We start from the raw sequence: 10,606 nt of genomic DNA on the forward strand, positions 1-10,606 counted from the left end.
TATACAGAGAAACCCTGTCTCAAAAATACCAAAAAAAAAAAAAAAAAAAAAAAAAAAAAAAAAAAAAAAAAAAAAGAAAGAAAGAAAGAAAAAAAAGAAAATCCTGATTTTTAAACTTTTCATATACTTTTCCTACAAATGTGATTCTTCTTTATGACCCAAGTTCCATTATATATATATTCTACATTGTCTTCATCCCTTCAGTCATTGATGGACACATAGGTTCATTCTTTTTTAAAACAAAAACCCAATCAAATGTAAGCTCTTAGGTAACAAAATCAACTGTAATTCTAGTTTTCCTCAGAGGAAAGAAACTTAATAGAGCTAACTAACTAAAACAAATAACTAAGATACGATGGCACATGTCTATAATTCCGGTACTGGGGAGGTTGAGGCAGGAGAATTGCAAATTTGAGGCTATGCTAGGCTACACAGCAACATCTTTCCTCAAGCAAAGACCCAAACTCAAACCCCAACAAAACAGAGAAACCAAAACCAAACTCAACAACAAACAAGAAAAAAGTCAGACTTACCTGCCCACTGGTTCCTTGTGGCAGCTCTTTTGACGTCTGTAATGTTTGAAACTTTATGTTCCATATGGAGAGGCACTCTATAATATAATTTACAGAAGTTCAGAAACAGACCTAAACAGAGACACATGCTATTCTGGCATGAAGGAAGGAGGCAGAGGGAAACACACAAGTTTGCTTGATGTATACAAAAGAGTGGCTGCCCCAAGAATTCAAACAGATGAGGCACAAGGCAGGTAGAGAGTGGGAAAGCCACATAAAGGTCAAGATAGCAGATCTGAGTCTGTAATTAAAACAACATTCAAGAAGGAAGTCTAGGACCAGATGACCTCACCACTGAATCCCAGCAATCATAAAATCAGCAGCAAACCATTTTAGAATATAGAAGAAGCCCTAACCCTCTTGTGGGCCCATATTACCCTGAGGCCAAAGCCAGCACACACAGGCATACACATGTATGTATACACACAGACACACACATACATGTACACACACAAACACACAGAAGCATGCACTAACAGTACAAATAAATAACACTTAGCAAAGTTGCAGGGTAAGAATAACACAGAAAACTAACTGTGTTTCTATAGCTTAGAAAGAGAAGCTCTGAGAAGGAAACATATAAGTGTTTAAAGGAGAGAAACAACTGACAGTACAGTAAAACTAGGAAGTAGACACTAAGGAAGACATACACAGATGGAGTTCATGAACTGGGAGATGGCACTGGGCATGGTGGTACACACTGCGATTCTAGTGCCTGGGAAGCTGGGGTAGGATGATCTTGAGATCAAGGCCAACCTAAGTTACATAGTAAGATTCTGTTGAGAACAGAGAGGCTAGAAACTAGAGGCTAAAAGCTAAATTTGATTAAGCATTTGCAATTACCCTTAGAAGCTGAAAGTGGAGGTCCCAGGACAGCTATGTGGTCTTGATCCAGGATGGTGAGGGCAACACCATTTCGAACACCGCCAGACACAACTGACTTGAGCATCAATGCTCTAACTAACCTCTGATTTTGTTCTGTGTCACTTGAATATATTGGTATCAAGGTTTCATATATACACCCATCAGAGCCTGTTGGGAGCAAGTAGTTGACATTCAGTAATGGGAAAAGAGCAGTCTGTGTCTGTCGGAGTTAAACATGTTAGAGGGTTTCTAAAAAATGTATTCGGAGGTTTCTAAGACTACAAGTCCATAAATAACCCAATTAGAATACTGGACAACTATATCACTCCTTTCTTTCCCTCAATAAATATATTAAATTTCTTTTTATAAATGGGGTCAGTAACATGGTTTGCAAGGTAAAGGCACTTGCCCCCCAACCTAGAAACCTGTGATCACTGGAGCCCCTATGATGGAGGGAGAGAACTACAAGTTGTTCTCTGGTCTGAAAATGAGAACCAAGGCACATGCACATAAGAACACACAGTAAGTAATGCCAAATAAATGTGTGAGTGTTGCGGAAACACACCGGAGGTGTAACTCATTGGTAAAACTGCTCGTCTTCTATGCACAAGGCCTTCAGTTTAATCCCTAGCCCCACATAAAACCAGGCATGGCTGCACACACCTCTGTAATCTCGGCACCTGTAAGGCAGAGGCAGGAGCGTCAGAAGGACCATCCGTAGCTATATGTGACTTTCCTTGTTTATAGGCACTGCATTATTTGCTGTTGTTTATGGTAAGCCTGAAAGTCCTTTGAAATGGCTATGGGAGAAAGCTGCAGAAAGCTTAAGACTCTGCCTCATGGAAGACCTTCTGACTGCCTCCATTTACCACCTGTGGTATTAAAGAAGACTTACTCAGCGACACCAGGGAGATGAATTTCCCATCCACACGTGCAGTAAAATTTGGTTTAACAGATTTTTCTTCTTGTCCAAGAAAGAGTGTGTATTTGCTTAAGTTGTGTGATTTGCATAATCGTACATAAGCATAGTAATTCCCATGCTGCAAGAAAAAAAATTTATTTTACAAACACCCCCACTTCAAATAACTATTAAAACTAGAAGTCAGGCGGGATGTGGTGGCCCACGCCTTTAATCCCAGCACTCGGGAGGCAGAGGCAGGCGGATTTCTGAGTTCAAGGCCAGCCTGGTCTACAGAGTGAGTTTCAGGACAGCCAGGGCTACACAGAGAAACCCTGTCTCGAAAAACCAAAAAAAAAGAAAGAAAGAAAACTAGAAGTTAGGGCTGGAAAGATGGCTCAGCAGTTAAGAACACTGACTGCTCTTCTAGAGATCCTGAGTTTAATTCCCAGCAACCACAGGGTGGTTCACAACCATCTATAATGGGATCTGATGTCTTCTGGTGTGTCTGAAGACAGCTACAGTGCACTCATATACATAACAAACAAATAAACAAAATCCTAGAAGTTATTGCTCCATTCTAATTATTTCAATAAATACTTAAAAACTGCTGGGTGTGATGGCACATACCTGCAATCCCAGTACTTTGGAGGCAAAGAGAAGAAAAATGTAGCAAATTCCCAGCAAGCCTGGTCTACATGTGAGTTCCAGCCACCAGGACTGCAGAAGTGCTGTGCTTGGTAAGCAGTTGTGCCACTGAGCTACATTCCACCCCTTGTCTTATAAGACAGTATCTCAGTACATAGCCCAAGCTGACCTCAAAGTCTCCATCCTGCTGCCCCATCTTCCCAAGTGTTGGAATTATGGGCATGCTATAAATATAGGCATGTCTTCAGTTAAATTTAAGATGTGATAAAAATGTTGCTTTAGTTTCTTTCTTGGTAAAACATAATATGCTGTGCAACCCTGGGCAGCAGAACCTGGGAGCCATGCAGCAGCAGTCTGAGGAGCTTGTGGAGACACAGCAAAGATGAGAAGTAGATTCTCATCACCAAGTTGGACTTGAAGTCAAGGACATGAAGATCAAGCCCCTGGAGGATCTGCCTGTTCTCCCTGCCATGCAGGTTTCCGAGTTGCTGACTTCCTGGAGCATCCTTAAAGGATGAGGTTCTAAAGGTCACAGCACTACAGGAGCAGACAGGGCTGGCCAGCAGGCCTGCTTCAAGGCTTAGGTTAGACTTGGTATGAAGTGGTCTAAGGAGGTGGTTACTGACATCTGAGGGTCCACTGCCGTGGCTGTGCTTTCTATTTTCCCTGTGTGTGGAAGGGCTAGTGGGAATCAAGACCTGCAAGCCTCACACTGTCCCATGTAAGATGACAGGCTGGTGTGGCTCTGGGCTGATATGCCTTATCCCTGCCCCCAGAGGCAATGGTATTTCTTTGCTTCTCTGTCCAAATACCCTGGGCAATTCTGCTTTTGGTTTTTTCGAGACAGGGTTTCTCTGTGTAGCCCTGACTGTCCTGGAACTCACTTTGTAGACCAGGCTGGCCTTGAACTCAGAAATCCGCCTGCCTCTGCCTCCCGAGTGCTGGGATTAAAGGTGTGCACCACCACTGCCTGGTCCTGGGCAATTTTGGAAAGGCCATCTTTGATACCATCTCCAAGACTGACAGCCACCTCTGGTAAGAGACTCTGTTTACTAAGTCCCCTACCAGGAAACCACTGCCCTTCTTGTGAAGATCCACACTGGAGTCTCCATTTGGGGGACATAGGCTCCAGCTCTTGCTACCAAATGGGGGTTTTATACCTAAAACTAGTGAATTAAGTCTTCTAAAGAAAAAAAAAGCTTAATTTAGGCATAGAAACAGTTATAACTAGCATTTTAGTGTTCATAAACGAAACAAGCTAAGAGAAATAGCAAAATTACATTTTAGCTTTGAAAATAACACAGGTAACTTAAAAAAAAGTCACAGAGACCAGAAATTAAAGATGTCACTTACATTTTCAGTAATAAAAATTAAAACCGGTTGCTTAAATAACATGAAAACCTCTGACCACCTTTAAAGAAAGAAAGAAAAATTAGAAAACACGAAATCAGTTGAGAAATGTTATTGATTAATTCTATTTAGGTAATTATTCTGGTGTTTTGGAGCCAGAACAAGAGAGGCCTGACTTCAGTAATGGCAGTGCAGGCAGCACAGGTTGTAAAACTCCCCAGACACTGATGGAAACTGCGAGGTGGGGTGAGAGGAGCCTGCAGTCCTTCAAAAATTTACATTGAGTTCTCTATCCCCCTTTCGTCGCCACTTTGGGGACCAGTGTTCTTAGGACAACGTTAGAAACATATCTGGCTTCTATAAGCAGCAGACAATGAGGCATAGGGCAGCACTGCCGGTGTGGCATAGTGGTGACGAGAACCCAAAGGTCACCCACTCCATGACAGCTGTTCACACCTGAGACGTGCACAGTCAGTCCAAGATTGGGGGCTCACTCAGCACACGGCTCGGCTACCAGGCCACCAGTGAATGGTGATGTCACCACCAGGTGAATGAGCAATTTACCCAGCATTCCTTCATAGCCCAGGAAAGCCAGAGGCGCTAGAGCACCACCACCACCTCTTACTACAAAGACATGTTTTTCTCCAGGGGAAGGAAAGGGCTGCAGCTTGGCTGGTAAGCATGACAGAACCAAAGAGTTTGTCTTTCCAGTATCACCCATTTCCTTCACAAAGAGCTGACAATCCAGGTCCCTGACCTCTGACCAGGGCTGTGGACATTTCCTCATCATTTATTATCATTCCACAGGCTCACAGGTTCTTGAGAATTTTGCTCAGTGTCTCATAAATGGTGTTGTAGTTGTTAACATTTTAATGCCAGCCTAGAACTTATTATGCAAATCAGGCTGGCCTCAAATTCAAAGATCTAACTGCCTCTGTTTGTCTAGTAATAAGCAATAAGTGGAATTTAATTAGGGTATTTTTTTCCTTTGGATTCCAGGGATTAACTCTAGGCTTCAAACATGATAGATAGGGTTATACCACTGAACTACACCACAGTTCTTTATGTAGCACAGTAAAGAATGAATGCAGAGCACATTGTCTACTGGGAAATTCACATGCACGCACTGGCACTCACGTGATCACTTCCTCGTCAGGTATGACAGCTTCGATGTTCTGCTGGGGCTCTACAAGCAAGGCCTCTAGCCCACGAGCAGCGCCTCCTCGGAACAGCACCAAGGGTTCTGTTCTTTGTACTGAGTGGATTCTATGGACTTCAGCTGACAGCTGGAAAAAAGTTCCAAAAAGAATAAACATATAATACAATACAGACATTTTTAGGTATCTAGCTTAGCTGTGTAGCCTTGGATTCATTACTGTGCCTTAGCTTCCTAAGTGGCTGACATCACCAGCAGGTGCCATCAGACCCAGCCTAAAAGACTTATTAAAAGACTCATTTAGCCAGGCGTGGTGGCGCATGCCTTTAATCCCAGCACTCGGAAGGCAGAGGCAGGCGGATTTCTGAGTTTGAGGCCAGCCTGGTCTACAAAGTGAGTGCCAGGACAGCCAGGGGTACACAGAGAAACCCTGTCTCGAAAAAAAAAAAAAAAAAAAAAGACTCATTTATGTTTGGGTGCACAACACCTTTAGTTCCTGGAGGATCTGCCTGTTCTCCCAGCCACCCAAAAGCCTGAGCTATTGACTTCCTGAACGCAGGCAGATCTATGTGAGTTCAAGGCTAGCCTGGTCTACATTATCAAGTTCAAGGACAGCCAGGGCTACATAGTGAAATTCTGTCTGAGAGAGAAAGAGAGAGGAAATAGCTTGCCTCCAACCTGGGTCTGTCTGTCTGATGCTATACTATAGGGCCTTGTACAGGCTGGGCCAGCATTCTCATTCCAACACTGAGCTAATCCCCATACCCACATGCAGTGCTCAGACAGCTACAACTACCACACAAAATAAAACAAGCAACAAGAACAAAACCAAAGATAAACCATCAGGAGCTGGTAAGATAATAGGTAAGGCTCTTGCTGCTAACAAAGGGTGAGAGAAATAGCTAACCTCTCCAGGTTTTTAGGAGAAAGCACAGTTTGAAGTTTCATGAGTCTAGGCAACAATTATATTGGATTTGAATTAGTCTCATTTGGGGTTCTAAAATGTATCAATTATATAAAATTTATTTTTTATTATGTTCACTTGTTTTACTTGCATGTGTGTCTGTGTGAGGGTGTCGGAAGCCCTGGAATTGGAGTTACAGACAGGTGTGAACTGTCATGTGGGAGCTGGGAATTGAACCAGGGTCCTCTGGAAGAGCAGCCAGTGCTCTTAATCACTAAGCCACCCCTCCAGCCCCAAATGCTATTAATTAGAGTCAGACATTTAGAACTAGAAATTAGTTCACTGAGACAGGGCTTACCTGGTAGCCCTGGCTGGCCTGAAATTTCCTATGTAGACCAGGCTAACTTTAAACTCACAGAGATCTGCCTGTCTCTGTCTCCTGGGTACTGGGATTAACAGTGTGCACCAGGGGCTGGAGAAACAAAGTGTCACAGAAAATAAACATTCAAGCTCCAAACACATTTGTATATTTCGAGAAAGTTATGTATATGTGTGTACATCATGTGCACGCAAGCCTGAGAAGGCAGTCTGGAATTGGAGTTCTAAGTGGGTGTGTGCTGGGAACTGAATCTCTACAAGAGCAGCAAATGCTCTTAACTAAAGAGCCATCTTCCAGCCGGGCGGTGGTGGCGCACGCCTTTAATCCCAGCAATCGGGAGGCGGAGGCAGGCGGATTTCTGAGGTCGAGGACAGCCTGGTCTACAGAGTGAGTTCTAGGACAGCCAGGGCTACACAGAGAAACCCTGTCTCAAAAAACAAAACAAAACAAAACAAAACAAACAAACAAACAAACAAAAAAGCCATCTTCTAGCCCCACTCAGAACTGTTTAAATCAGTCTTTATGGGATAAAATAACCTGTGTTTTCTAACCTATTAGCACATGAGTTGAGACAGTTATCAAGATCTGTGAGGAAAGAGCTGGAGGGAAAACTGGCTGCAACCATGAGCTTCTTTCCCAGAGGCAATACGATATATAAAAATATGAAGTTGAGTTATTTCATGTCACCAGTAATTAAAAGTGTCAGAAAACCCAAAGACTTACTGTAGCTTTGAAAACTTTATCCAGGTTTATGTCATCATTATTCCATATCCTCAAAACCTTAAATCAAAAAAGCACATGGTTTAAATAGTACTGCACTGCTTATTTACACGGAAAGATCAATCAACACATGTAATACAGCTTATGTTACACATGTTAACATGTTTTCAATGTTACCTTATGGTCATGTACCATAATATACTCTCCAGTCTGAAAGTTGCACACAGCAGGGCATGTTATACTCTGACCTTGCTTCACTGACCAGCTGCCCAAGGGTTTCTGGTCAGAAACCTGGCAAAAGAATACAAAATTTAAGAATTTAGCTTCGGATGTTGGAGAAAATTAGATTTAATAAACAAAAAAAGCAGCCCTTGAATGACAGTACTGAATATGATTTCTAACGTTGTGACGTACCCAAATTAAAATATTGAAGGCTGACAGACAGAGAGTGGTAGCTGCTGAGGGGCTGGGAGGAATTATTAGTCTTTTTGTGTTGGACACGGTCTTTCTGTGTAGTCTAGGCTGACCTCCAATCCAGATTCTCTTACCTCAAGTTCTAGAGTGGATAGATATTATTTATTTTTCATTACATGTATGTATTTATTTGTGTGCACACACACTTATAAACCCAGAGGCTAGAGGCCAGTTTTCAGGAGTCAGTTCCTTTCCTTCTAGCACATGTACCTGGGGAATTGAATCCAGGTCATTAGACTTGGTGACAAGTACCTTTACCCACTGGGCCATGTCACCAGCCCTCAGAGCTTGTACAGATTAAGTGTCTTGGAGGTGGATTGTGGTGATGTCTACATTAACAATGTACCATTTCACTATTTGCACACTTAGCAGTTATGATGATCAAGTGCCATCTTTAAAAAAAAATTTTTAAAAATTCTAACTAGGTGTGATGGCTCACACTTGTATCCTTAGCACTGGGAGGCTGAGGTAGGACAGGGAATTCTGCATGCCTTTGATCCCAGCACTTGGAAGGTGGAGCCAGAGGCCAGCCTGGTCTATATAGTGAGTTCCAGGACAGGTAGAGATACACACAGAGAAACTGCTTCAAACAACAACAACAACAACAAACAAACAAAAACCCAAAGCCAGACCTGTCTCAAAAACAAAACAAAAGCCGGGCGTGGTGGCGCACGCCTTTAATCCCAGCACTTGGGAGGCAGAGGCAGGCGGATTTCTGAGTTCGAGGCCAGCCTGGTCTACAGAGTGAGTTCCAGGACAGCCAGGACTACACAGAGATACCCTGTCTCGAAAAACCAAAAATAAATAAATAAATAAATAAAAATCCTCCAAAACTCTTAACAATATGAAAATTAATACAAGACACTCTGTATGAACAATGATACAATTAAAAATGAATTGATTACTTGTGGAACAGAGGTAGAGAAAATCAGATTGGTGCAAGTCCACCTAACTGCCATCAACTATTGTATTCCTATGCAGAAACTGCCAAATTAGTAGACAGCCCCAAGTTTGAAGGGAAGTCTAAACCAACAGTATAGGGGATTGTTGGCAACCTGTCCCCAAAACAATAAAAAATAAAACACTTGGGTAACTTTTTTTTTTCCTGAATAACTTAGTTTTTTGGTTGTTCTTGTTGTTTTTAAGTACACTGGTGTTTTGTTTGCTTGTATGTCTGTGTGAGGGTGTTAGATCCCATTGTTACAGTTGTGAGCTGCAGTGTGGGTGCTGGGAATTGAACCCCAGTCCTCCGGAAGAGCAGCCAATGCTCTCTCCAGCCCTTTCAGACCGATAACTTTTTTAATGACACAAGAAACTGTTCAGGGGCATTGGTGGTGGTGGCACACGCCTTTAATTCCAATGCATTTCTATGAGTAGTTCGGTCTACAGAGTCAGGACAGCCAGGGCTACACAGAGAAACCCTGTCTCGAAAACCCAAAATACTAACCAAAATGACGACGACAACAACAAACTGTTCAAAACTCCAGACTAAAAAACGTGTTTGTAGATGATTGCTATAACAAGGCTCTAAGTATGCTTGTTGAGCCGGGAATCTGGCTGCAAAGCGGGTGGGACTGCGACTTTCACAGTGTGATGCAGAACTGTCCAATCTTTCTAGGACACCAAGAAATCCCTGCCTCTTCCCACCATCCGACTCACCCCGCCCCCGGGACCCCAAGGAGCGGAGGATGTACTGGAGAACACACATTTTCAACCTGTCAGTGTCATGCAAGCTGCAGGGTGACAGACGTGGTCCCCTTGGCCAGGCTCTGTCCCCGGGGAAAGGGGAGGCACAGGTCCCCAGCTCATCCCATGTGCACCCAGACACCGCCGCACGTTACTCGGAAATACGCCAGTCCTCACTACTGACAAACAACTTCTGAACCTCATGCGGCGTCCCACCGACTCTGTCGCATCCCGGGCCTCTGTCACGCCGGCTCCCGGCTTTCCTCCCAAAGCTGTGAGAAACTCAAGCCTCCCGCCCCCGGCTTCGGACAGAGGCAAGACACCTGCCGGCCAGCCCCACCGTCCTCACCTTGTAAAGGACGACGGTCCTGCCGCTGTCCGTCACTAGGAACTGGTCGGCTTTGTCAGTCTGCTCTACACCTAGGAATCCCTCAGGCCCGGCGCCTAAGACTCCAGTAGACAACGTGAACTCTTCTTCCAGGGCTGCCATTTTGGGCTGGCCTACAGCCCGGGCATGCTTCCCGGCAGCCTTTGTGCTTCCTCTCGCGAGAGCGACAGACGCCAAGGAGGAAAATCAGCTCGAGCAGAACTGCGACCCCTGGCGGGCGAGAGAGGAGGAGGAGGTGAACACCGCCCGGTGGGTGGAGTCTAGACACGTGCCAACGCTCAAGTCCCTCAAGGCCACGCCTCCCGGCTAGTAGAGACAGAAATCGCTGAGTAGGCTCCCCTGCCCTCTTGGAAGGTGAAAGATGATATAAAAAAAGCATATTTTAAAAATATGCTAAGTGAACTCTAGGAAGTCCTACCACAATATGCTCGAAGGGAAAAATATTAACCTGCAGATGGCAGTTAAGGTTCTGTTTCAAACTGCCCAATCTCGCTTACCCTAACCCTCCAGAGACGTCTAGTTCTGTGGGCATTTATTTTAACTATCGTTTTGGTGCTGGTAAATCTT

The 10,606-nt window shown here is 44.0% G+C and overlaps 1 protein-coding gene across 1 annotated transcript in view; it reads right to left on the bottom strand.

The window, feature by feature from the left end:
* Nol11 (nucleolar protein 11) overlaps window positions 1–10,263 on the bottom strand; it is a 22,712-nt gene extending 12,449 nt beyond the window's left edge. The window contains exons 1-8 of the mRNA XM_021176624.1: window positions 10,001–10,263; window positions 7,669–7,782; window positions 7,495–7,551; window positions 5,470–5,618; window positions 4,336–4,393; window positions 2,332–2,476; window positions 1,416–1,604; window positions 534–610 (exon numbers count right to left, since the gene is read on the bottom strand). Coding sequence (XP_021032283.1) covers window positions 534–610; window positions 1,416–1,604; window positions 2,332–2,476; window positions 4,336–4,393; window positions 5,470–5,618; window positions 7,495–7,551; window positions 7,669–7,782; window positions 10,001–10,141 — 930 coding nt within the window. The 5' untranslated portion in view covers window positions 10,142–10,263. The remainder of the gene's footprint in view (window positions 1–533; window positions 611–1,415; window positions 1,605–2,331; window positions 2,477–4,335; window positions 4,394–5,469; window positions 5,619–7,494; window positions 7,552–7,668; window positions 7,783–10,000) is intronic.
* Window positions 10,264–10,606: the final 343 nt, after the last annotated feature.

Source organism: Mus caroli, chromosome 11 (genome assembly GCF_900094665.2).
Source record: "Mus caroli chromosome 11, CAROLI_EIJ_v1.1, whole genome shotgun sequence".
NCBI classification, from domain to species: Eukaryota; Metazoa; Chordata; class Mammalia; order Rodentia; family Muridae; genus Mus; species Mus caroli.